The sequence below is a fragment of the Stenella coeruleoalba genome, assembly GCF_951394435.1.
Source record: "Stenella coeruleoalba genome assembly, chromosome: 12".
NCBI classification, from domain to species: domain Eukaryota; kingdom Metazoa; phylum Chordata; class Mammalia; order Artiodactyla; family Delphinidae; genus Stenella; species Stenella coeruleoalba.
The window spans coordinates 71,047,392-71,075,216 of NC_137158.1; the positions used below are offsets into that span (position 1 = coordinate 71,047,392).

Sequence of the window (27,825 nt, forward strand, 5' to 3'; positions counted from 1 at the left end):
ATGGCTGCACCCTCTCCAATGAGGTCTGAATCTCATGGTAGGGAAGAGGAGAGGAAGGTGGAATCTTCCATATTTGTTTCTTCCTTGTGTGCTCTATCTCAGCCCTAGAGGTAGGTATTGCTCCCATGTCCATTACTCTTATATTCCTTAGACTTTTCTTTCAGGAAGCCATTCCTATACCAGGATGGTTATTAATAGTTTAACTTTGCCTAGAAGTGCCTGAAAACTATATAAACACACCTCATTAAATGTAAATTAAATACCCCAACTCCACTGAATCTCTGGGGCCACTTCAAAACCATCTGACACAGAAGTGTGATGGAGGGGAAATTGGAGTAAAAGAAAACAACTGTCTTAATTTGTTGAAATTGAAGTAGTTTACTTTTCCAAATTTTACAAAAATATGTGACCCAAATGAATACATTGTCATACCCAGCGGGTGGCAAGTGAGCAGGCTTGAGCTTAAGCTTCAGTAGCTTCATGACAATTCTGCCTCTACTCTTAAGACTTCAATTTTGGAAGGTTGCAACATGAAGACGTAAGCTCCTCCTGGATTTCTGTTCAGTAGAGTGGCCAGAGACGTCCTGGGTCCAGGGACAGACCAACAGAAGTCTTCCTGATGGCATACATGCGCCATGTTGGCAGTGCACTCTGCAGTATCCATACTTGGCCATGAAAACAACAGCATCTCTGCCAAAGCTGCCCAGTGGTGCAACTGGGACATCATTTCTGGCTGTGACTCCCCCAAGCCTGTGAAGCTGCCAAATACGCCTTAGTGAACACCTTTAATGTACAATGAAACTGTCTAGAAGAGAATCCATTATTTCTAAATAAAAGAAAAATTTTAACTTAACTGTTAAAAGTCAGTGAGCCTGACCCTTTCAATTTGTGGGTTATCCCAAGGACTAGATGAGAGGGAAGCCTTTCCTGAACCCCCAAGCTAGTCAGATTATTTTGTTATGTGTCCTTCTAGAGCTGCATTCAAGGCACTAATTTTAGTTTTCATTATACATTTTATGCAATTAGTTTATTGACATCTGTCCCCCAAAAGACTAAGAATCCTGAGATCAGAGACTATGTCTATTTTACTTCACCAGTACTTATCACCTGTAGGTGCCCAATAAATGTTCATTTGAAGAGAAATAAAATCACTTATCAAATGAATTCATTCTTCTGCTTTTATGCTTTCATCCTGCACTTGCCTTTTTTTTTTTTTTACCATATTTAACACATTCTGTTGATATTATCTATTTACTGGTCTGCACACCCTATTAGAGTATAAACCCCTAGAAGTTCAACATTATTTCTCAATTATTTAAAAATCCCCAATAACTACTCAATAAATGTTTGTTGAACTGATCTGTGCCCTGAACTGGGAATTAGTATTTCTGCCATGTATATCAGATGGCTTACATAGCCTCTTTGAGATTCAATTTTTTTTTTTATCTGTAGAGTGAAGAAGTTAGAATAGAAATAATCTCTTAGGATCCCTTCCAATTAAAAAAGCTTAAAGTTATATGATTCTAAATATAAAATACATTCTCATATCTCAAATCACTAGCAATATCTTAAGCAATTTAAATGAGAAAAAAAGGCCTTCAGGGTAAATTTGAAGATGTGGGGAGAAATTCCATAAAAATATATAGGATAGAATTTTGTCAATTATTTGATTTTTACTCAACAGAAGTATAAACAATAAAATGTTTATTCACAGAAGCCAAGTTGGATAACCACAAAGAGTTTATGCTCTTCTGGCGCCACGCAGAAAAATCCCTAAAATGTGTGTGCATTTTTTAAAGCTTATCATTTCAGGAAATAAAGTACTTTGTACTTCTTGGGAATTTGAGAAATGTGATTATGCCTGCTGGGTAGTATTACTGTACACAAAGATTTAAAAGTTTCCTTTAGGAATTTACTATTATACTCAAGGAGAATATGGTAGATATTGGGGCACATTGGACCATTTAACATAACTCTCTTTTAACAAGTGTGATTTCTGGTAAAGAATAAAACATGTATATTTGAATGATTCTGTTTTAACTTTTACCCTGCTCTTACAAATGTAAATTCTATATTGAATCTACACGATGCAACTACTGGAAAATCTGTTTATTTTCAAAATAAATAATTTATTTAGTGGCATTTGCTCCAGAGCCTGAGAATAATTTTCATAAATCAAATAGTTCATCAAGATGTTTCAAAGAAACAGAAAAGGAAGGCAATTTGAGAACACTGGGTAAATGAAAGTAGCTGCTTTCTCATATCCTCATAAAAAATACATCCCTTAATCAACAAGATTACTTCCTTTTGTAAGAATGAATAAAGTGTATTACCTCCAACTCCTTCCAACCTCTACTTTCAAATGACTGTGTGGATCTAAAATATGAGTGTGTAGAAAAAGATCTAAGTCTGAGAAACAGTAATGAGGACCACTGGCCTCGAAAGATGAACTCAGCTAGACTGTCAGAGTATCAGACATTTCACTACTAGGGATTCATTCCTTGGGGATTTTTCCCACGTGGAAGCAGGTCCCTTTTTGGTGTCTAATTTGGGGGGGATCACTAAATATATCAAACTTTTACTATTCAATCATGTTGCACCTATAACTTAGAATACTGTCAGCCCAACCATGAAAGTAAGTCACAAGCTGGAAGGAATATCAGTTAGATTGGAGAGATGAGGAGAGAGGACCTATAACCAAGTAGGGCAGGCCTAGGGGACCAGAATGAGGCATCTCTGCATTCATATTGTGGCTTATTGGTATCACTGGGGTTGGGGAGAGGGAAGGAAGGAACAGAGAACAGCAATGGATACTTAAAGGAACAGCAAGATGATGGCAGAAATTAAATTTACAACTTTGCCAGGGACAGATTATATGTTTCGTGGTCTACTTATTACAGAAAAGTTGCTTCTGAAAGTCAGAAAGTGGCTTTGACTGCCAACCTGGAGTTCACCTTCCTTTGAGAGACCATTCAGTATTTCTAACAACAACAACAGCAGCAGTTATTCACAAGTTATAACAATTATACCAAAATGCCATACATAGTAAATAAAATACTCTTTGGTTTAGCATGTTCTCACTTGAGTATTTAAAAAAATTTTTTTTTTATCTTTTATAGAAACATAGAAAAACATACTCTGAACAGTTTGGGCACTACTCTAACTTTTGATATCACCAATCCCCAGTAACTGGCCCTGTACTAGGACATGCATGCTTCATAAGCTCAGGCTCTTCCATTAACCTCTTCTCTGAAGCTGGGATGCTAAATAGGAATTCTTCATTTTGAAGTTCAGCCACAGTGAAAGGTAAGAGTATGATTATGCAGACTGCAAGTGTCAGAAAGGAATATATGTGGCTCCTATATATGGCTCAGAGGTAAACCAACATCACTGTAATTCAGGAAAACTGACACTCAAAAGAGAGTGTTCTCAGGCAGAGAAAGACACATTGCTTACTAATAATGCTGGCTTTCCAGATACAAGAAGGGAGTGGTAACCTTGGCATCAAGTTTGTATATTGTAATTTACCATTTATGTACATTAAAATTAAAAAGATTTAAAATTAAAAACTCCATGGTCAAAAACAAACAAAAAATATGCTTTCAGATTCAGAAGAAATAACTCAAAAAGTGATACATCAAATGACAGCATATTTAATATGGTTAAGAAGAAATTGTGACCAAAAAAAACTACAGGAAACTTTCATCACACCTTAGATTCATTGATAACCCTACAGCTTTTTTTACATCATACAGCTTTTTATCCCATGGGATACTTCTCAAACCAGGTGACTAGCTATGGAAATTTACTTCTGCCAATTGATTATTCCTTTAGCAATCATCTAAATTCTTATTCAATTTCATAACCACTAAAGAGAAAATGAAAATCAAATCCAGGAACAAAAGTAGAAAAGTGTGACTCTACATGAATAGAAACCCAATTGTTTATGGCTCTTGTGTCCCCTTCTCAGCTATTTCTGTGCCCTGCATGAACTTCTGGAGGCAGCACACATGTATACTTTAATTTTTCATTTCTTAACTGTGTAATTTATTTTATTTTTTAGACATCGTCATTCTTTTTCCCCACTGGTGCACTTCTTATATGTAGAAAAAATAATACTCAATACCCTGGTATAAATTAAAAATATATATGCTTTTTAAAGCATGTGTTTACATTTGATGTTAATTTCTCATGTTTAAATATTTTTATATTATATTAAACTTTTATGCAGAAAGCATTTCTAAATTATGAACCAGAATCCATTTGAGCTATGCCAAGACATAAATATTTGCTTCATAGTTTTTTATTAACGATTTTAAATGTTATTTTTCTATTTAAAAAACCATGTGTACAGTTTGAGTTGTCTTCAATACAAATTTAAAAATTAATCAGCTATAATGGCAATGTGGCATAGTGATTAAGAGAGGGGTTTGTGGTATCAAAAAGCCTGATTTTAATTCTGCCTCTAACAATTTCAAGCTGTTTCACCTTACAGAAGGTATTAACCTCTCTGTACCTCAGCTTCCTCATCAGCAAATGAGAACAATCGTAGCAACTACCTCAAAGAATTGTTATGAGCCCTGTTCATTTAAAGCCATTACTGTTACTATTGTGTCTAGTGTCAGCCGAGGAGATATCTTGGTATTGTTTTCACTATCATCCCCAAGAATCAATTTGCACTTATAGACACATGATGCTTTGCTAGGTACATGAGTTCATCAGTTGAGTCCTCTCAAAACCTGCAGACCCACACATGTGCACATGTACACACATCCTGCAATAGAACGGCCTGTACCAAACTCTGAAATAACCAATTAAGAACATCATCTACAGATGTGCTGTGCTGACATTAGAAACAGGTTAAAGGTAAATGGGAAGGGATGTGGAGATGCCCGTGGAAGTCCCTGGGAATTCTGCATTTCACAAAGAAAAGTACAGATCCCCTCTGGTTAATGGCTTCATGGAAGAGCAGTGACAGTTTAAGAGAGGAGAGACACAATTGGGTGGAGTTGAAAGAAAAGAACATTATCTAGGCTTACAAGGCTGTTATCTTAAAGACTTGGCATTTGGACTGGAATGACTGTATCATGGGAGTTTGAGACAATTTTGTCTAACATGATTAAAGACTCATGAACCAAAGAATAGAAACTAAGGAAATGAAGTTCAAGGCTTGTCCCTGACGGGCTGTGAAGCTCGGTATGTGGATCTTAGAGTTCTCAAGGACATAATCAGTGACAAGACACTATCAGGCTTTGGGGGGAGATAAGCAAGAGCATTTTAGGAAGAACTTCAAGGGGCTAAGAGATGGATGAAGAAAACCATGCTGACCACAGGATGACAGTGAGAAGTGCAGGACAGCTGTAGGCAGAGTCCAGAGGGAGACTAAAATTGATCAAGACACAAAATGAAAAGTACTCGGGACAGGTGGTAAAAATGTGGGACAGATACGAGGGAAAAGCATGAAGCAGAATAAAGTTTAGTTTAGCAATAAAATGCATGAACAGAATGCAGAGGAGGTGAAATGACACTAGTTTGTGGCTTGAAATGGGAAAGAGATGATGACACAGCTGCTTTGATTGACAGCAGGGTGGAACAGAGGATTTGAAGGAAAACATAACGTTGTTCTTGAATCTTCAGCTGACATGGAATCTCCATCGCAACTCATCCTATGTTCAGGGAAATGTAAATCAAGAGTGTGAGCAGGCAAAAGGAAAATTACATTTGTACTTCAAAGTTCTTGATACCATGTGAGGTCAGCACTTACCATTTAAACTCGCTGCTGCTTCTCTCCTTTTCTTAACCCTTTGTCTCTATCAGTTACCCAGTAGTTAGGCATCTGGCCTGTGTAGGGGGAAGACAGAACCTAGGATTCAAAGATAGTTTTTTTTTCTTTTTTTCTTTTTTCTTTTTTGCGTTACGCGGGCCTCTCACTGTTGTGGCCTCTCCTGTTGCGGAGCACAGGCTCCGGACGCGCAGGCTCAGTGGCCGTGGCTCACGGGCCCAGCCGCTCCGCGGCATGTGGGATCTTCCCGGACCGGGGCATGAACCCGTGTCCCCTGCATCGGCAGGCGGTCTCTCAACCACTGCGCCACCAGGGAAGCCCTCAAAGATAGTTTTATGTACACACAGACTGAAGCACGCATGCACATACATACACCTTCCAAAGATAGAAAACAGTATCAGAATTAAATTTAAGAAGCTATTTCATTAATGCCCTTTCCACGTCGTTTTCTTTGGTAAAATGACTCCTGCTTTCTGCACTTACTCATATAAAAATATCTTTGTTATTCCTTACATTTGTTTCAAACGTATCACTTCATAAACAGTTGAATTGTGGAAAATAAGAGGAAATGTTCACAATACCTCCTTAGTTGGTCATCTCTCTTCTCCCGTGGAACTAAAGAAAGTAGTATAAGCAACACGTTTTTAAACAACAGACAGTACAGGAGAAGTGCTGCTTTGAGGGCCCATTTAAGTTTGATGTATTTTCAGAGAGCCATAACACAGTGCTGAAGAAATACATGCAAGTGTGCCACGAAGAAAAGAGCAAAACAAAACGTTACTCTCAGAATGAGCATCTGAGAGCCAGCTCCCATCCTGAGCTAAGTACCTCCACTTCAGCATAGGCAACAAATATCTAATTAACACAAATATCTAATTGCTTTAACAGAATAGGCAGTAAATTACATTAAAGGGAAAAAACTAAACAGCAGGGAAAATAGGGAGAAAACTACTCAGGAGATTATTTGAGAAATGTGATTATACTCACAAGTATTCTTCTCTTTACTTTACTTGGCTAAGACACCGTCTCAGCAAACAGCTCTCATCCTATGAAACGGTAAAAGGAAGCAAGTTCTCCCAGGGAGAGGGAGGGGATGGTGGTTAGCCACAAGACTAGGTAATTAGTAAAATCCTGGCATGTCTAATACACTTGTCTTGAGTAGTGTTCTGAGTCAATTAATTGATCTGATATATTGCTTAGCTCAAAGTTAAAATACCAAATGAATAGGTGAGCAGGACTTGACCGGTCAATATACCTAATATAACATAGAACTGTCAGCCAATAAACTAGAATTGTGTCCAGGAATGATCAAATTTAAATTTGCTTTACTGACACCAGACTGGATTTTTGTCAGAGATGTTTTAAAGTGAAATTTTCATGAATTCCGAATAAAAATTTTACATGGAAAATGCGTGGAGAAGATAATGATGTATACTCAATCAAGACAATTACATGAACTCTAAATGATTTCAGGGGTTTATTCTTGTGGCAAAGATGGCCTCTCCTCTCTTGCAGGCTATGACCCTCTTTTTCCTTTAAAGTTCTTCTCATTGGAGAATCTATCCACAGCTCATTCCATTTGGCCCCAGATATGTTATTCCAGTGTTCCCTACACACATAATGTGGACCCCTGCATAGCTTCAGAAGATTTACACTTACTTATTTTTTATCTGTACATTCATTCATTCATTCATTCATTATTCATTCATTCCTTTACCCTATCTTCTACAACGTCACTAGGAAGGGGCAAGAGCCAGTTGAGCGTTCAGTTTTCTCTCTGAGCACTGTAGAACATTTTTACTGTCCTCTCAGGTCCTTTGGTTGCCTTGGTAAATGCCAATTTGTAGCTTTTTAATGTTCAAGGGAAAAGAGGAAATTGAAAGTTGACATAAATCACTAATTAGAAGCATAGATGGTTAACTTTGGAAAGGACCTCAGTAGTCATAGGATCAAGGCTTCCATCCAGGAACCGACCCTCTTTAAAAAATTTGTAGAGGGGTTTTTTCAACTTCTGGTTTAAAATCATTTAGTGGCAGGAAGCTCATTATCTCACAAAGCAATCCGTTTTACCATTTTCCAATTCTGTTTAGAAAGTTCTTCCTTAAAGGAAACCAAAACCTACTACCTTATAACTCACAGCCATGAATCTTTCTTCTGCCCTCTGGAGCAGCAAGTGCAAGGTACTTGCCTTATTTATATGTCAATTCTTCAAATATTTCGAGTGTTATTTCTTTCCACAGTCTTCTTTTCTCCAAGTGAATTGTCCTAAGCTCTTTTCTATATATTTTTAATAATTACATCCGTTTAACAAAGCCATTGTGAGTATTAAGTGAAAGTCCAAAATGGTGCCTGGAAAATAGTAAGCATTTACACGATTGTTCAAAAAGATGAATTTACGGGGCTGGTGGCGCACTGGTTGAGAGTCCACCTGCCGATGCAGGGGACACGGGTTCGTGCCCCAGTCCGGGAAGATCCCACATGCCGCGGAGGGGATAGGCCCGTGAGCCATGGCCGCTGAGCCTGCGCGTCCGGAGCCTGTGCTCCGCAACAGGAGAGGCCACATCAGTGAGAGGCCCGCGTACCGCAAAAAAAAAAAGATGAATTTACTAGTTCAAAAAGATCTCTGGGTTTGAGGATACGGGGAGGGGGAAGGTAAGCTGGGACAAAGTGAGAGAGTGGCATTAGGTTAGCCTAATCTTTTAGTTGTGAGTTTTATTTATGACTTTCAGGGGGCTGCAGCTGTTTTTTTCTTTTCTTCAACATCTTTACTGGAGTATAATTGCTCTACAATGGTGTGTTAGTTTCTGCTGTATAACAGAGTGAGTCAGCTATACATATATACATATCCCCATATCCCCTCCCTCTTGCATCTGCTTCCCACCCTCCCTATCCCACTCCTCTAGGTGGTCACAAAGCACCAAGCTGATCTCCCTGTGCTGTGCAGCTGCCTCCCACCAGCCACCCATTCTATATTTGGTAGGGTATATATGTCCATGCCACTCTCTCACCTGGTCCCAGCTCACCCTTCCCCCTCCCTGTGTCCTCAAGTCCACTCTCCATGTCTGCATCTTTACTCCTGTCCTGCCCTTAGGTTCTTCAGAACCTTTTTTTTTTTTTTTTTAAGATTCCATATATACATGTTAGCATATGGTATTTGTTTTTCTCTTTCTGACATACTTCACTCTGTATGACAGACTCTAGTGAGTTGGACTCTATCCACCTCGGTACAAATAACTCAATTTCATTTCTTTTTATGGCTGAGTAATATTCCATTGTATATATGTGCCACATCTTCTTTATCCATTCATCTGTCAAAGGACACTTAGGTTGCTTCCATGTCCTGGCTATTGTAAATAGTGCTGCAATGAACATCTTGGTACATGACTCTTTTTGAATTATGGTTTTCTATGGGTATATGCCCAGTAGTGGGATTGCTGGGTCATGTGGTAGCTCTATTTTTAGTTTTTTAAGGAACCTCCATACTGTTTTCCATAGTGGCTGTATCAGTTTACATTCCCACTAACAGTGCAAGAGGGTTCCCTTTTCTCCACACCCTCTCCAGCATTTGTTTGTAGATTTTCTGATGGTGCCCATTCTAACTGGTGTGAGGTGATACCTCATTGTAGTTTTGATTTGCATTTCTCTAACAATTGGTGATGTTGAGCAACTTTTCATGTGCCTCTTGGCCATCTGTATGTCTTCTTTGGAGAAATGTGTACTTAGGTCTTCTGCCCATTTTTGGACTGGGTTGTTTGTCTTTTTGATATTGAGCTGCATGAGCTGCTTGTATATTTTGGAGATTAATCCTTTTAGTTGCTTCGTTTGCAAATATTTTCTCCCATTCTGAGGGTTGTCTTTTCGTCTTGTTTATGTTCTCCTTTGCTGTGCAAAAGCTTTTAAGTTTCATTAGGTCCCATTTGTTTATTTTTATTTCCATTCCTCTAGGAGGTGGGTCAAAAAGGATCTTGCTGTGATTTATGTCATAGAGTGTTCTGCCTATGTTTTCCTCTAAGAGTTTTATAGTGTCTGGCCTTACATTTAGGTCTTTAATCCATTTTGAGTTTATTTTTGTGTTTGGTGTTAGGGAATATTCTAATTTCATTCTTTTACATGTAGCTGTCCAGTTTTCTCAGCACCACTTATGGAAGAGGCTGTCTTTTCTCTATTGTATATTCTTGTCTCCTTTATCAAATATAAGGTGACCATATGTGCGTGGGTTTATCTCTGGGCTTTCTATACTGTTCCATTGATCTATATTTCTGTTTTTGTGCCATACTGTCTTGATTACTGTAGCTTTGTAGTACAGTCTGAAGTCATGGAGCCTGATTCCTCCAGCTCTGCTTTTCTTTCTCAAGATTGCTTGGCTATTTGGGGGCTTTTGTGTTTGCATACAAATTACTAGTTCAAAAAGATCTAGTTTTTTCTAGTTCTGTGAAAAATGTCATTGGTAGTTTGATAGGTATTGCACTGAATCTGTATATTGCTTTGGGTAGTAGAGTCATTTTCATAATGTTGATTCTTCCAATCCAAGAACATGGTATATCTCTCCATCTGTTTGTATCATCTTTAATTTCTTTCATCAGTGTCTTATACTTTTCTGCATACAGGTCTTTTGCCTCCTTAGGTAGGTTTATTCCTAGGTATTTTATTCTTTGTTGTTGCAATGGTAAATAGGAGTGTTTCCTTAATTTCTCTTTCAGATTTTTCATCATTAGTGTATAGGAATGCAAGAGATTTCTCTGCATTAATTTTGTATCCTGCAACTTTACCAAATTCATTGATTAGCTCTAGAGGTTTTCTGGTAGCTTCATTAGGATTATCTAAGTATAGTACCATGTCATCTGCAAACACTGACAGTTTTACTTCTTCTTTTCCAATTTGGATTCCTTTTATTTCTTTTTCTTCTCTGATTGCTGTGGTTAAAACTTCCAAAACTATGTTGAATAATAGTGGTGAGAGTGGGCAATCTTGTCTTGTTCCTGATCTTAGTGGAAAAGGTTTCAGTTTTTCACCACTGAGAACGATGTTGGCTGTGGGTTTGTCATATATGGCCTTTATTATGTTGAGGTAAGTTCCCTCTATGCCTACTTTCTGGAGGGTTTCTATCATAAATCGGTGCTGAATTTTGTTGAAAGCTTTTTCTGCATCTATTGAGATGACCATATGGTTTTTCTCCTTCAATTTGTTAATATGGTTTATTTCATTGATTGATTTGCATGTACTGAAGAATCCTTGCATTCCTGGGATAAACCCCAGTTGATCAGGGAGTATGATCCTTTTAATGTGCTGTTGGATTCTGTTTGCTAGTATTTTGTTAAGGATTTTTGCATCTATGTTCATCAGTGATATTGGCCTATAGTTTTCTTTTTTTTGTGACATCTTTGTCTGGTTTTGGTATCAGGGTGATGGTGGCCTCGTGGAATGAGTTTGGGAGTGTTCCTCCCTCTGCTTTATTTTGGAAGAGTTTGAGAAGGACAGGTGTTAGCTCTTCTCTAAATGTTTCTAAGAATTCGCCTGTGAAGCCATCTGGTCCTGGGCTTTTGTTAGTTGGAAGATTTTTAATCACAGTTTCAATTTCAGTGCTTGTGACTGGTCTGTTTATATTTTCTATTTCTCCTGGTTCAGCCTCGGAAGGTTGTGTTTTTCTAAGAATTCGTTCATTTCTTCAAGGTTGTCCATTTTACTGGCATAGAGTTCTTGTAATAATCTCTCATGATCCTTTGTATTTCTTCAGTGTCAGTTGTTACTTCTCCTTTTTCATTTCTAAATCTATTGATTTGAATCTTCTCCCTTTTTTTCTTGATGAGTCTGGCTAATGGTTTATAAATTTTAGTTATCTTCTCAAGGAACCAGCTTTTAGTTTTATTGATCTTTGCTATTGTTTCCTTCATTTCTTTTTCATTTATTTCTGATCTGATCTTTATGATTTCTTTCCTTCTGCTAACTTTGGGGTTTTTCTGTTCTTCTTTCTGTAATTGCTTTAGGTATAAGGTTAGGTTATTTGAGATGTCTCTTGTTTCTTGAGGTAGGACTGTATTGCTATAACCATCCCTCTTAGAACTGCTTTTGCTGCATCCCATAGGTTTTGGGTCATTGTGTTTTCATTGTCATATGTTTCTAGGTATTTTTTGATTTCCTTAGTGATCTCTTGGTTATTTAGTAGTGTATTGTTTAGCCTCCATGTGTTTGTATTTTTTACAGTTTTTTTCATGTAACTGACATCTAGACTTATAGTGTTGTGGTTGGAAAAGATACCTGATACAATTTCAATTTTCTTAAATTTACCAAGGCTTGATTTGTGACCCAAGATATGATCTATCCTGAAGAATGTTCCATGAGCACTTGAAAAGAAAGTGTATTCTGTCATTTTTGTATGGAATGTCCTATAAATATCAATTAAGTCCATCTTGTTTAATGTGTCATTTAAAGCTTGTGTTTCCTTATTTATTTTCATTTATAATGATCTGTCCATTGGTGAAAGTGGGGTGTTAAAGTCCCCTACAATGATTGTGTTACTGTCGATTTCCCCTTTTATGGCTTTTAGCATTGAGATACTCCTATGTTGGGTGCATAAATATTTACAATTGTTAGATCTTCTTCTTGAATTGAGCCCTTGATCATTATGTAGTGCCCTTCTTTGTCTCTTGTAATAGTGTTTATTTTAAAATCTGTTTTGTCTGATATGAGAATTGCTACCCTAGCTTTCTTTTGATTTCAATTTGCATGGGATATCTTTTTCCAGCCCCTCACTTTCCATCTGTATGTGTCCCTTGGTCTGAAGTGGGTCTCTTGTATACTGCATATACATGGGTCTTGTTTTTGTATCCATTCAGCAAGCCTATGTCTTTTGGTTGGAGAATTTAACCCATTTACATTTAAGGTAATTATTGATATGTATGTTCCTATTACCATTTTCTTAATTGTAGGCCTTAATTGTTATTGTAGGTCTTTTCCTTCTCTTGTGTTTCCTGCCTAGAGAAGTTCCTTTAGCATTTGTTGTAAAGCTCGTTTGGTGGTGCTGAATTCTCTAAGCTTTTGCTTGTCTGTAAAGGTTTTAATTTCTCTGTCAAATTTGAATGAGATCCTTGCTGGGTAGAGTAATCTTGGTTGTAGGTTTTTCCCTTTCCTCACTTTAAATATGTCCTGCCATTCCCTTCTGGCTTGCAGAGTTTCTGCTGAAAGATCAGCTGTTAATTTCATGGGGATTCCCTTGTATGTTATTTGTTTTTTTTCTCTTGCTGCTTTTAATATTTTTTCTGTGTATTTAATTTTTGATAGTTTGATTAATATGTGTCTTGGTGTGTTTCTCCTTGAATTTATCCTGTATGGGACTCTCTGTGCTTCCTGGACTTGATTGACTATTTCCTTTCCCAGATTAGGGAAGTTTTCAATTCTAATCTCTTCAAATATTTTCTCACTCTCTTTTTCTCTTCTTCTTCTGGGACCCCTATAATTAGAATGTTGGTGCATTTAATGTTGTCCCAGAGGTCTGTGAGACTGTCCTCATTTCTTTTCATTCTTTTTTCTTTATTCTGCTCTGCGGCAGTTATTTCCACTATTTTATCTTCCAGGTCACTTATCCCTCTTCTGCCTCAGTTATTCTCCTGTTGATTCCTTCCAGAGAATTTTTAATTTCATTTATTATGTTGTTCATCATTGTCTGTTTGCTCTTTAGTTCTTCTAGGTCCTTGTTAAACATTTCTTGTATTTTCTCCATTCTATTTTCAAATTTTTGGATCATCTTTACTATCATTACTCTGAATTCTTTTTCAGGGAGACTACCTACTTCCTCTTCATTTGTTTTGGTCTGGTGGGTTTTTACCTTGCTCCTTCATCTACTGTCTCTTCATCTCTGTCTTCTCATTTTGCTTAAGTTAATGTGTTTGGGGTTTTGTTTTGCAGGCTGCAGGTTCATAGTTCCTGTTGTTTTTGGTGTGTGCCCCCAGTGGCTAAGTTTGGTTCATTGGGTTGTACAGGCTTCCTGGTGGAGGGGACTGGTGCCTGTGCTCTGGTGGATGAGGCTGGATCTTGTCTTTCTGGTGTGCAGGACCGTGTCTGGTGGTGTGTTTTGGGGTGTCTATGACCTTAGTATGATTTTATGCAGCCTCTCTGCTAATGGGTGGTGTTGTGTTCCTGTCTCACTAGTTGTTTGGCATAGGGTGTCCAGCACTATAGCTTGTTGGTCGTTGAGTGGAGCTGGGTCTTCGCGTTGAGATGGAGATCTCTGGGAGAGCTCTCGCCAATTGATATTACATAGGGCCGGGAGTTCTCTGGTGGTCCAATGTCCTGAATTCGGCTCTCCCACCTCAGAGGCTCAGGCCTGGCTGGCCGGAGCAACATGACCCTGTCAGCCACACAGCTGGAGAAGATGGGCTCTGAGTTGTGTGTTAGCCACTGCCCTGTTGTAGCTCTGTCTCAGCTATCTCCAAAGGTCACCCAGATACATTGGATTACTCCACCATTCCTCAGAACTTGCACATGCCAGTCTGGGATTTGTAGATGTCCTCCTGATACTCTTCCCTGAAGTACTAATTATAGGCCCATCAGTCAAAATTATGACCTCCAAAATAGCAGGCTTTCAAAAGTCAGCTGAAGGTACATGTGTCACAGGACAAAGCTTGCATTTATGGTGGTGAGAGATATGCTAATAGTGTTGGTTCTCTTCAGTTCAGAGACTGGGACAGTCTGAGGCTTCATGTAGCCAAGTCTAGAGCAGCTTGCCAATGGTCCCAAAGTGATAACTTGTTAGATTCCAAGAAGGCTTTCTGCAGCACCTGAGCAGTATTCCCAAGCAGCCACTCCGCTCAGCTGTAGCACTCTGACCAGGGAACTCGGTGGGACCCTCAAACGAGGATTTCTGCTGACCCTAGAGCCTGACTTGCCCACCCAGGCAAAGAGCTGAGGCAGGCGTCTCCCGGCTCCATCTCACCAAAGGAGGGGACATCTGGAAGCTGTGCAGCCAACAGCGCTGGAGCTGAGAGGTGGGTAGGCGGGGCTGACAGCGTCCCAAGAAAAGCCCGAACCACATGGAGGGTTCTGGTGCTACCGCCCACGTAGGGGAATTAATTCAGAGCCGAGGCTGAGAGTAGTTCCCAGCCCACCCTGCCTGGAAAGCCTGGCGTTACCCCACCTGGTCCTGATAAGGCAAGTTGCTGCAGCTGTTTCTATGCTCAACAGAATGTATAGAGGAAGAACAGGTGTTCACATCTGATTATTTACTCCATTGATTATAAATGAAATTATGGAGATGAGGCAATTTGTTGGATTAATCAGAAAAAGAAAAGAAAAACACAAAAACACATCCCTCCCTCTGTAAAGTTTTAGACATACAGGAAACTTATGATGATGACCTGAATTCTAGCTCATCCTTGCTTAATCATAATAATGCATCTATCAATCAAATCAACACATAGGCAGGAAGACAATCTGTGGGTTTGAGACAATCATCTGATATTTGTGTCCATGAGGCAAAGTATAAAGGATGATGCTATTTTTAGAGTATCATTTCCAAAATATGGAATTTTATCCTGAAACATATATGACATTTCATGACATTTCACCACTTTTTGACATTTACACAAATAGTATTCATATTCATTCTTTATTGAGCAAGTGTTTTAACATGGCAACTATTTTATTTGTGTATTTATTTATACCTCTTTCTCCAAAAGGAATTAAATATGACACTTATAATGAATCACACAATATAGCAAAATGAAAATAAAACTTTAAGTAAGTAAGAAAGATGAGGCAATGGAGTAAAAATGGGTAGAAAAACAAGGTACACCATGGAGTAAATTTAGTTCAAGAAATTTGTACTACATAATCCTAATTGTTACTGAGAAGAGGAAACATTTGTAAAACAGTTATTTGTAAGCTTCACACTTGCATGAAGTATTTTTTATTGCTCAAGAAAACAAGAACTGTGCCTAATTCCTTGGCCAGAAGGAAATTTCTTCCATGAGATCACTCACTGTGAGAATACTGTGCAGTGCAATACAATCAATAATATTCTTAGTACACTTAGCGATGTATTTCACAAGGCTGTTCTTTTTTGAATGCCATCAGTATTAGCCTATGACGGCAAACCAAAGGGGGATTGAATAAATGCAATTTTCAGCAAGAGATTGGGTTGAAAATGCAATATAAAATTTTATAGAATCATGGCTTTCTGCTGCTGATATATATTTGTTATGATTTAATACCATTAAACACTAGTGGTATATATAGAAATGGATATTAAGCAAAATGCAACAAAAGGAAGCCTCTGATAGTACTTTTCAATAAATTACCCAAGCATTAACTTACATGAAAAAAAGTTATTCTGAAATGTTTTCTTCATATTTCTCTTAGGTTAAAATATACATCAGATCTGAGCACAGGAGCCAAAGAAGTATTTGGCTTAAATGATATCTGAGAATGTGCAAAAGCCTGTGTTGCTAAACACTATTTACAATCTACCTAAAGATGTTAGAGTGCAGTGTGTTAAGTGCTTGAAGAGCAGCAAACGTGGGTCCTATGAAAATGCCTGGGAGGAGCAACCTTGAGGACCCACGAAGACATCTCAGAGAGGGTGACCTTGGAGAACAAAGGACAGGCCAGACATAGATGGGAGGGAAGAGGGTTCCAGGCAAAGGAAAGAGTATGTGCAAAAACCAGAGGGTAAAAAAGGTCATAGAACATTGAAGTAATTCACTGTGACTGGAGTGTACTCTTGGAGGATAGTTACACGAGTGACAAGAGAGACTGGAGAGAAAGACATGGTCTGGATCATAAGAGGCCTTATATGTCCCAATAAGAAGTTTTTAACTTTTTCCCTAGAACGATGAGGAGACATTGAGAAACGCTGAGCAAGGAAGAGACAGTATCATATTTGAATTTTAGAAGGGTTTCTCCGGTAGCCACATAAAGAATGGTCTGGAAAGGGGTAAGAATAACTGTAGGAAGATAACTCAGAATGTTTTAATAATCTATAGCAGAGCTGATCATTGGGAGTGGACACACTTACGAGATATTTAGGAGGTATAAGTGAAAGAACTTGCTGAGTGATTACAGGGATGGTGAATGGGAGGAAAATGGCAAAAATGACATTCAATCTTCTGACTTGAGCAACTGGGGGGAAGATGTTGTCACTGCTTGCCCAAAGGAGAAAATGTGGGAAGTTCAGCAAAAGAAAGAAAACTTCATTTTGTGGCATGTTGAATTTGAAAGCTATCCTGGGAGATGTCCAAATAAAAATGTTCAGAAAAAAAAAGTGATATATGGGCCTGGCACTCAAGAAAGAGCTTTAGAATTGCGATTTGGGTGTCACTGGTATAGATGATATTTGAGAAAATTCTGATTTAAAATGGCAAACGTGCTATCCCTCCAGATATCTGAATGGAAATTACAACATAAAATTTGAGGATAGAAATCCACCTGCAACAATGAATAGAAAAGTTAAGAAGGATGACCAGCAGATAAGACATTTCATCACCGAATGAGGAGATGTTGTACTGCAGGAAGATGGGCAATAATGTGCTCATTGGAACCTTGAGACTCACTGAGCTTAAAGTTCTCAAATATAATGGAAGTTGGGAGATATAGAAAGGCAAAAATGAGATGGGGTGGTAATTATAAGTCTGGTGATAAAGAGTACGTCCTCACCAACATTTGCTTTGCCCTCCCTAACAATTAAAAAAGAGGAATATAAAAAGGAAAAAAGAAAGTATATCTAAAACAATTATAATTGTAATAATGTCAACAGGAAGGAGGGATAAACACAAGTGGCTGTAGGTCACCATTAATGTTCTTTCATTTAAGGAAGAGGAAATAATTAAAGTCAAAACTAAAAGCAAGAAAGGTGAAAATAAGGCATAGAAAAAGCAGAAAGATTTTAAAATAAAAACTAAACAATAGAAACAAGTTCAAATATATCAGTAATCATAATAAACAGAAATGGCTTAAGTCCCCGAAGCACGTGAGGTGCTGGGCAGACGTAAACTTTGAATACCATTCTATAAGAAATGGAGGATACTTATCTTGTTTGTCCACAGTTGGTACAAAATCTTCACTGCAATTATCTGGACCATAAATCCATCTTTGGATTTGTCATTTAACTTTAAGAAAGCAACAATAAGGATCTCTATTAAATGAAAAATATATTCCAATTTCTTAAATAATTATATACAGCAAACTAAATTTTATTCAGTGAGTTCTGAGTTTTCTCTCACTAGAAATTGATGAAAGCCTTGATAGGTGTGACAATGACAATTATCTGTTCTGTTCTGTGCTAGGTCCAGCTCTTTACTCTTTCACTGTCCAGTTTCTTCTGAATTTTTTTGTAATCCATACCACTTTGATTTTAGGCCAGATCATTTAATACTAATTATTTATAGTTCATTCTTATCCACTGAATGCTAAGTAGTACTCCTTTAGTAATATTGGTATAATGCCTGATACAACTATAGTACAGGAATTCATCCTGCCTGTTACTTGAATGGCCCAACATTTTCTGTCTGCCTCTGGCTATTCTTTCAGCTGTCTCTGGATTTTCTTCTTGGGTTTCTGTCCTTTGGGCCAAATGATAACTTCCAGATCATATTTGAGCTTAAAGCTTTTCCCCCATTGGACATATTCTTAGATATTCTATATCCTCTAGCTACAGGAGCCCAGAGCTAGTCCATGCCTACTATCATGTAAACTAACCACATATTTTATGTTGACACTAAATTAATGCTAAGGAATCAAAGAAAAACAAACTAGACTAATGGGACATCTTTAGAAGGTAATAAAAGAGCTGCTCAGTAGAAGACTAATAATATGAAACACACAAATACATTTTTACCGAACTCTAAATGATCTCACATAATAATAATAGCTAATAATTCAACCAAGGAAAGTTTTGAATGTGTTTTGTGTTAGGGTTTTGAATATCAGTTTTATTAGATTAAAAACTTGGTCCAAGTTTACAGTGTAAGTATACAACTAGAAACACTGAACATTGTCATATGAATCATATTTTAAAGTTTCCCTCATCTAAATTACCTACTTGAAAATTCTGCTTTTAAAATGTGAAAACCCAATTCATATATTAAGGGGCTAATGATTCCATTTGTGAAAGTCCATTATTTTTACTGCTTCTTCCTTTACATGCTACTTTTTCCTTTTGTTTCTTTTCTTCTTTAAAAAAAAAAACTTTATACTCAGTATAATTTATGTCTAAAGGTAGGTAAAAGAAGTGATAAACTTCAAGTCAGCCCAAGTCCGTTTAATTTTTCATCATCTACTTGGCTAGATATTAAGATTACCTGGCTCACATAAGGCGTGGAGACTATCTGAAGGTGTAATTCTGTGGAGTATATTTATTTATTCCCAAGAAAAATGGTGAGTTTTCAATATCTTTCATTTTGGGTTGGCTTTCAGTTAGCTAGGTAAGAACCACTACTCAAAGGACAATAACTGGAAATCACAAATAGAAAAATGTTCTAAGTCTAAGAAATTCATCACAAACGACTTTTCTCTGTAACATTTTCATTTGCAGATCATCATTTAAGAGCTTCCATCTTCCTTTTAAGAACTACCGTCTGAAACCCGGTAGTGAAAACACTGCTGTCGGGCAATATCCCAGTAGCAGCAAATCTAAAACATAAGCCGTTTAAGTGACATCAGAAATCAGAATACATTTTAATGCCACAAGTTATGACAAAAATATTTTTTTTCATAAAACTAGAACTTATATATCGGTAATGAACCAAATACAATGCCTTCAGCTGTAAGCAATAGAAAACCCAACTCTCTGGTTTATACACAAATAAGTCGTCACACACAACTGAAGTCAAGAAGTTGGGAAGACTTCAGGTTAACCTATCTAGTAGCTCCAGCTTCACCATTTCTCTTTTCTCTCCTTTTGTGTTATTCTCAGGCTGGTAGGAAGATGGTTCCACTAGTTTGGATCACATATCTATACAAAACAACCGCCAAAGGAAGAAAGAGCATCTCTTCCTGTAGTTCTTTCTCAAGAGGGAGAAAACTTTACCCAGAAGCCCCGAGAAATGCTTTGCCCCCCAGGGGCCCGTGTTAAGTCACATATTTTTCCTGAACTCATCTCTATTACCAGGGAAATACTTAATTTTACTCAACTCTGGGTTCCTGAACCAAGGAGGAGAGTGTTTCCTATCAAGTGTTTTACTGTGACTGTGGCCTGACATCAGGCTAAACCGGTAAAAACAGGAAACTCAGTCCATTCTGATCCCTTCTTCCTCATTTCCACTCTTCTCCAACCTGCCTGGTTTTTCGTTCACCATAGTCTACTGGAAGCTGTTTTCTGTAGTGTTATGGTTTGAACTGCATCCTCACCAAAATTCATATGTTGAAGTCCTAACCTCCAGCACCTCAGAATACGACCTTATTCAGAAATAAGGTCTCTGCAGTGTAACTAGTTAAGACAAGGCCATACTGGAGTAGGGTGGGCCCCTAATCCAATGTGACTATACCAGTCCTCATAAGAAGGGGGAATTTGGACACAGACACACAGAGGGAGAATACCATGTGGAGGTGAAGGCAGAGGTTGGGGTGATGCTTCCACAAACCAAGGACTGCCAAAGATTGCTAGCAAATCACAGAAACCAGGTGAGAGGCCTGGAGCAGATTCTCCCTCAGAAGGAACCAACCCTCTGATACATTATCTTGGACTTCTAGCCTCCAGAACTGAAAAGAGTACATTTCTGTTGTTTAAGCTACTCAGTTTGTAGTACATTTTTATGAAGGCCCTAACAAACTAATACATGTGGTGTGCCCAGAATTCATATAGGCGCTTCTCCACCAAACCAGGAGTGAAACTGTCCTATTTGCCTTAGAATAAGGTCACATTTTCTTTGTGCTTTCTTATCTGTCAAATAGGGATAATAATAATATTTACCTCGTAGGATTTGCTGGGAAGATTAAATAAGCTTCCAAGTATAGGTAAAGCACTTGGAGAAAAGTACATGGACCATATATGCTCTCAATAGTTACTAGTTATTCTTGGCCTTGACTCATTGAGCTACATGCCAAGCTCCATTACAGGCGCTGTAAGTACATCACCAAATAAAACAAATACAAATTTTGGCCTTTATGATTTTTACATTTGTAGTGAGAGGATGTAGAGAATAAAACAAATAAGCAGATTATGTGATGTACTGGCCAGTAGTAAGTTCCATGAAGAGAAATGAAGCAGAGAATGAGGAGAGGGAGGTCTGGGATTGGGTGCGGCAGTTTTCAGTAAGGTGGTCCAGAGAGGCATCCCTGGAGGAGGGATGGGAGTGAGGCATGTGCTCGCCTGGAAAAAGACCATTCCAGGCAGAGAGAAGAGCAAGTGCAAGTGCCCTGAAATAGGAGCCTTCCTGGAATAGGCAAAGAGCAAGAAGGCCAGTGTGGGGAGAGCAGAGGGAGGTGGAAAGCAGTAGGAGGTAAGGTCAGAGACATAACAGGGGACCAGTTTGTGTAAGTTCTTAGAGGTCTTTGGCTTTTATTTTGAGCGACATGGCAAGAATTTGGAGGTTTTGAACATGGGAATGATATGATCTGACATACATTTTTAGAGGATCACCCTGGCCACTGTATGAGAATAGTAGAGGCAGAGGGAGAGGGAAGGCAAGACACAGGCAGACCAGGTAGGAGGCTGTTTCTGAGGTCCAGTCTAGAGATCATGGTGGCTCTACCTAGGGTGGTTTGGGGGAAGAGGTAAAACATAGTCAGGCTATAGATATTTTAACAGGAGAGGTGATAGGTTTTCCTGATGGATTAAACGTGATGTTTGAAAGAAAGAATGGAGTTAAGAATGTCTCTGAGGTTTGAACCTGAGACTCTGGAAGCATATTTCCATTAAACGAGTTGGGAAAGAGGGCTGGAGTAATTGGGGAAGGAAAGAACAAAGTTGTTATTGTTGTTCTTCTTTTTCCCTTTATTATTATTGCCATTATTATTGTTGTAATGAGAGGTCGATTCATCAGTCCTTCCCATTTTATTCTTAGCCCCATCTCCTATCAGATTTTCTCTTTTTCCCAGCAGGTAATAAACCTCTGTGCATCCCTCCCCTCTATTTGGTCAGCACATTACATCAAACTGGTCCCTTTTCCTACTGTGATCTAGTCCCAAAGAGAAGTATTATAGATGGATACTTAGCATGACCCTCTATCCTGGGAACACAAACTTGACCCTAAATGCCTGTTTCTACATGCACATCTTCCTTTTCAATCCCCCCAATAGTATCGTTATGAAAGGAACCACCTGCTTTTTCTTCTTCTGGAAATTTCGCTGCCCTTTGCTTTTTCTCATTTTAGCCACTTTTCTTCCACTTACTCTAGTTTCCATTAATCTTCCCACCAACTCTTCCCCACTAACAATACTGTCTGCTCTCACTCCCATGAACTTTCCTATGACCCCTCAATACCGCAATAAATCTCCTGACCTATCTACCTAGCTCATCCCTTTCCACCTCCCTCAACTAAAGCTTTTTGCGGCAGGAAGACCCATCTGAGGTCTCTGAGACTTAGTTTGCTCCTCTATAAAATAAAGGAATTAAACAGATTATCTCCAAAGATACTTTCAGTTTTAACTTTTGATCAAACTGACTCTACGTTTAGCTATTCAGTATTCTTTCACGTGTGGAAGTTCTCATTTCCTAGCTAGCTCGTCCTCAATGTTTCCTTTCATTACTTCTTTATAGGTTCCAAAGTCCTAACCACATTTTTTCATCATTATTTCTTAGGCCAAGCCAAGTGGTTTTCACCCACACCTTAATGTTGGTCAAAAGAGTGTTTCTTTTCTTAAATTTTTCCTAACATTAGCACACAAAATAATTGAAGGATAATGTTTCAAGTCTCAAAGAAAGTAAACTTATTGGGACATCTCTTTACCCTGAGTGAGATCTTATGTTGTTCTTTGAAAAATCTGTGACTGGAAAGTTTTGTTAACGCCAGTGACAAGCAGCTAATGGCACAACATCTGCTGTGATTTTCTCTGACACACCCTTGAGCTTTCCATCCTCACTTCTCTGTGGTGGCCTCACCTTTGACTTTCTTTTGTCCTGTAACTGCCAGTTTTGATCAGCTAATGAGAGCGATAAGGAAAAAACAATTTAGCTCAGCCGAATGCCTCTTTTGACAAATAAGGAAACACAGTTTGTTCTTCTGGATTTCAGACTAAATTAACAACATTTAAAAAAAATCCTGTACACAGAGGTCATTTTTAATGCTTTTATTTAGCAAAAGTTCCAGGTGATTTTGAAATACATTGGACATTCCATTCACTGGGGATGAGAAGTTTTTCCAAAACATTTTCAATAGCCCTAAACTGATTTTGTCTATCAAAGCAAAAAAGGGGAAAATCCACCCCAAAAAAGTCTTTCTATGGTGGAGGTTACGTAGCTGGACTTCGTAGACATTCAAGAAACTCTCACACACACACATTTATGTAATTAGTTAGAAATATTCCATTTTTAAGATTAAATTTTACATAACACATTATGACTATGGGTTACTCGAATACCATAGTTATTTCTACTTATTTTTAGCAAGAGAACTAGACTTCACATTACTTAATCCTGGCTTATAAAGCTGACTTTGTAAAACTGTAGGATGCACGTGTACTGTCTAGCCTTCTCTGCCCAAATTAAATGCCATCGCCTTTGAGTCCCAGTTATAAGATGCCTCTCCCTCCTCTGAACTCCACTGGGACTTACCTTCCGTCCTGCTTTTCCCCATACTTCCTAAATCAGAGTCTCTCATATCTATCAATAAATGTTTATGGAAGAAAAGGAGGAGGAGAAAAATAAATAAGCATTTTAGTTTAACAGAAAAAGTATCGGCTTTGAGTCAGACAAACCTAGTTTTGTATCTTATTTCATCTGTTTATTCACCATGTGATAGAGGACAGTTGATTTAATCTCTCTGAGTCTTAGTTTCCTCATCTATATAATGGAGAAAATAAAATCTCCCTCATAAGGTACCGTGAAGATTACATTAAATAAGATTTAAAGCATCTAGCACATGAGAAGTACCCAATAAAAGTTACTTCCCCTTCCGCATTCCAGCAAGTCATTACTAGTTCAACCCTGCAGTGCACCTGATTGAACACAGGGCTTTTTCTAGGCTATGAGCTTTTTGAAGACAACATCTTATTAATCTTTATATTTCCTAGAGAACCCAGGATAGTGAGTTGCATAGTCTGGAGGCACAGTAACTGTGTTTTGTATTAAACTGAGGGATAACGCCTATGTTATCACTCCTAAACTGTGGATCCCTCCTAAACTGTGGAACAATTGTCTGTGGACTTTGGCACTTGGGGCTCTTTTGGGAATACAGCTCCTCTTGTGAGCTATGTATGGCTCAGGCCACTCTGGCCTTGAGACAGCCCCCATGGTTTAAATTAGGATAACTACTTTCCTGAATTCTATGGCAACTGATCAGAACGTTGTTCCATTTCTTACTGTAAAAACTGCTGCAAAAAAATCGACCTTCCTCTGACAGAGACTGACCTTTGTGCTGGCAAAACCACAGGTTGTGTTGAAAAAGCACTGAGTCAAATAAACCCGGTGATAAACTCCAGCTTGTCCCTCACCAGCCATGAGACCTTGGGCACGCTCCCTCTGCTTCCGGAGCCTCAGCTAAAACAAATAGAGGTAATAGTGCTACTGAGGCTGTCACACAGGGCTGTGGGTAGAGAAGGAAGGCGAGGCCTTGGAACACATGTTAACAACCATGAAGCAGAATGCAAAAAAAAAAAAAGTCTAGAAAGTCATCACTTTGGGTCATATGAGGCTCTTACTTTATCATAGCCTAGGCTCCCGCCCACACTTATTCCCTTCTTTGGTCAAATGACCAACTCTCTTACTTTATAATTCCATCTCAGTTCAGCAGAAAAGCTGAGCGTGTATGTACGTGTGTGTGTGTGTGCATGTGTGTGTTTGTGTGTGCATGGACACACACAGTGATGCCATCTACGTAACTCCCAACCTTTTCTTCCGCAAGCCAAGTCACAACGCAACAAGCAAGGGCAGTCGTGCATTCACAGTACCGCAAGGCAGCCACCACGCTGCAGGGGCCGAGCCGCCTGCAGGCACAGAACTGCACCCATTCACTTTCTGTCTGATGCCAGAACCACACTGCACAGTCCAGCTGCTTGTGGACTTTTCTTGTGTGTCAATTACAGCTTCTTTTGTAAAATATTCCAAAAAAGATACAGCTCAACCAGAGCGTAACCAAAAGTCAATGCCAGACTAAAGAAGGCAGGTCAGGGGAGAAGCCGAGACTCGTCTTTCCAGTCGAGGAAGATTCTTGGTTTCTAGGTCATTTACAAGCATCACTCCAGGCTTCGTCAGGAAACCGGGAGGGAGGGGAGGCAGATCCATCACCTATACATCGCATATAGAAGACCGGACCTTCCCAAATTTCTGATAAAAGTCTTCCTCTGCCCGGGCCAAGGCGTCTTCATCAATGTACACAGCCGGCCTTTTGGCCACGAGGAAGTACTGCACCTTCCTGCGATTCCAGCCCAGCACGTACTGGAGCCAGCCGCAGATGGCGGCGGTGGAGCGGCCCACCCCGGCGTTGCAGTGCACGTACACGGTGTGTCCGTTCTCAAGCAGCGCGTGGAGGAGACACACCGCCTGTGGCAGCATCTGGACGCGGCCTGGGATTGAGAGAGCACAGCACAGACCAGTGAGAAGTGAACCCCCTGTTGCCGCTAACAGTCACTCCTCCGGCGCACGGAGAAATCACAGTGTTTTGGCGGGAGAGGCGGGGATGTCGGAGTTTGCTTCACTCCTTTGTTTTGAAAGAAAAGGTGAGACAATACCAAAACCTGCTAGTTATAAAGTGGAAAGAGCAGCCAGAGGCAATAGGTCAGCTCTGAATCTTCACTTGATTTTCCTTTGAAGGACGTCTGCATCCGTGCAAATCTCCCTTCAAAGATAATTTCACTACCGCCTATCCTCAGAAGAATGGATTTTTACATTCATCAGAATGGTCTGTACAGATTGGGCAGAGGTTTAAAGGATTTCAAAGAGAAGCTCACAGGTCCTGTCACCTGAATTTCCTTTAATCCAAAAGGATCTTCCAGGTAAATCCAAAACAGAGTTGGTCCATATTGGTTAAAGGAGTCAATCTGACTCTTTCAACATAGGCTAATTTTAATTTGTCCAATGAAATGGCTAACTTATTAACTGATACATGTGGGATAGCCAGTCATTCATGCATTCCCTCACGATGCAGTGTGTATTAAAACGGATTCAGGGCTTCCCTGGTGGCGCAGTGGTTGAGAGTCCGCCTGCCGATGCAGGGGACATGGGTTCGTGCCCCGGTCCGGGAGGATCCCACATGCCGCGGAGCGGCTGGGCCCGTGAGCCATGGCCGCTGAGCCTGCACGTCCAGAGCCTGTGCTCCGCAACGGGAGAGGCCACAACAGTGAGAGGCCCGCGTACCGTAAATAAAACCAAACCAAACAAACAAAAAAACTGATTCAATTTCTCCTTTACTGTGCAATTATGATTATAGGTGTTGCTGCTCTATGGCTACTATCTTGATGATTAGAGGATCCAATGTCTTCCCCTCATCACACTGAGACAGGATATACAATGCTCTGCTGAGGCTCGTTGGACTCAGGCCCTTTTCGTCATCCTAGGGACAGAGAGCCCCCTAAAACCAGCAAACTCCTGGATGCCTGGAGTTTCTTCTGCTCACAGATTCTCAGAGCAAAATGAATTTAGAGGATTATTTTGGAGAGTAGAGGATGGTCATTATAAATTGCTTCAAGAAGCGATTAAAGAGGGAAACTACACAGAGTCCTGGATGAAAACTCTGTGTTATGACCTCACATTCTCCAGCTGCTCTCGTCCTCAACCACATGGAGACACCACAGTCCTGGGGCGATCTTCCGAGGGCCACAGAGAATGCCCTGTCCAGCCCTCACATTGCCATCCCGTTGGATGACAGCAGAGGTGGGAAAAACCCCTCCCTCAAATGGTTTCATGAGGCCTGGAATTCTCCCATGAGAGCTGCTCAAGTAAGTTTAGACTTTCCTTAGATGTCCTTTTTTAAAATGCCTTGTAGGGACCAACACAACACACTGCAATCGGGCATCACCACCTTAGAAGGAGAAAGTTACCAAAATCCCATTGTGGCCTGAAGTCACCTCCCTGCTGGGGCAGCGGGTGGGAGGGGGCGAGCACTTAGCTTCAGGCTCAGCCTGCTCTGGGATCAGAGCAGGAGATCGATATGGAAGCCAGATAATATTCTAGTTTCTCCTGGTGCTCTGTTGCTGCCTCTGACTAAGGGATCTGAAGGCCCCACGCGGCAGTTTAGAGATGCTTTTAACAGGAATGCTTGAGGCAGAGCACACTTTGAAGTTCCTGAAGCTCCATCTCTTGCCAGTACCTGTTGCCACACTTTCATGTTCCCTGCCTTGTCCTTGAAGGCATCTGAATTGGAGACACACCAGCTCCAAGCCTTGATTGATTTCTCAGAGTCCAAACTGAGCCATAAACTTTAATTGATCTATGCTTCTGTGCTTGGTTGCAGGGTGATCTGAGGTTAGAGCTAGGTGGACCTGCCATTCAGTGTTACCCATGGCCCTCTCCTAGAGGCAGTAAGTATCTCCAGAGATGTAACAAGGCAGAAGACACCATATGTACCAGAGAGGTGTCTCGCTGTATGTCTCAGGGAAAGGACTGTTTATTTGGTCCACCATTTGAGTTGAGGGATCAGAGGCGGCAAAACCCCCAAGGTCTGTTTGAGGGGCCCTGCTGATAAGGGTGAGGCCTGTTCAAGGGCACAGCTTTTGTTCCGCTGAGGGCATGTTAGAGGTTTACTTTAAGTGATGTTGTCCAGGAAGGGAACTACCAGTGACGGATCTGGGAAGCTTGGGTCACTCCTGCTTCTGCCACAGCTGGCATCCCTTTTCAAGTTCCCTGTTACGGCTGCCTCTCCAGTTACCATGTTCATTGCCAGGAAATAAACATAAACATTTTTAATACGGGTTTTCATCAAATGCCAAATACACAAGTAAACCACAGTGGACATTTGCAG

The 27,825-nt window shown here is 39.7% G+C and overlaps 1 protein-coding gene across 2 annotated transcripts in view; it reads right to left on the reverse strand.

Moving 5' to 3' along the window:
- Positions 1–23,020: 23,020 nt before the first annotated feature.
- The window catches only part of EPM2A (EPM2A glucan phosphatase, laforin), a 106,605-nt gene continuing 101,800 nt past the window's right edge, over positions 23,021–27,825 (reverse strand). For both annotated transcript variants that reach the window (XM_079939477.1, XM_079939478.1), the window contains exon 4: positions 23,021–25,432. In XM_079939477.1, coding sequence (XP_079795603.1) covers positions 25,155–25,432 — 278 coding nt within the window. In that variant the 3' untranslated portion in view covers positions 23,021–25,154. The remainder of the gene's footprint in view (positions 25,433–27,825) is intronic.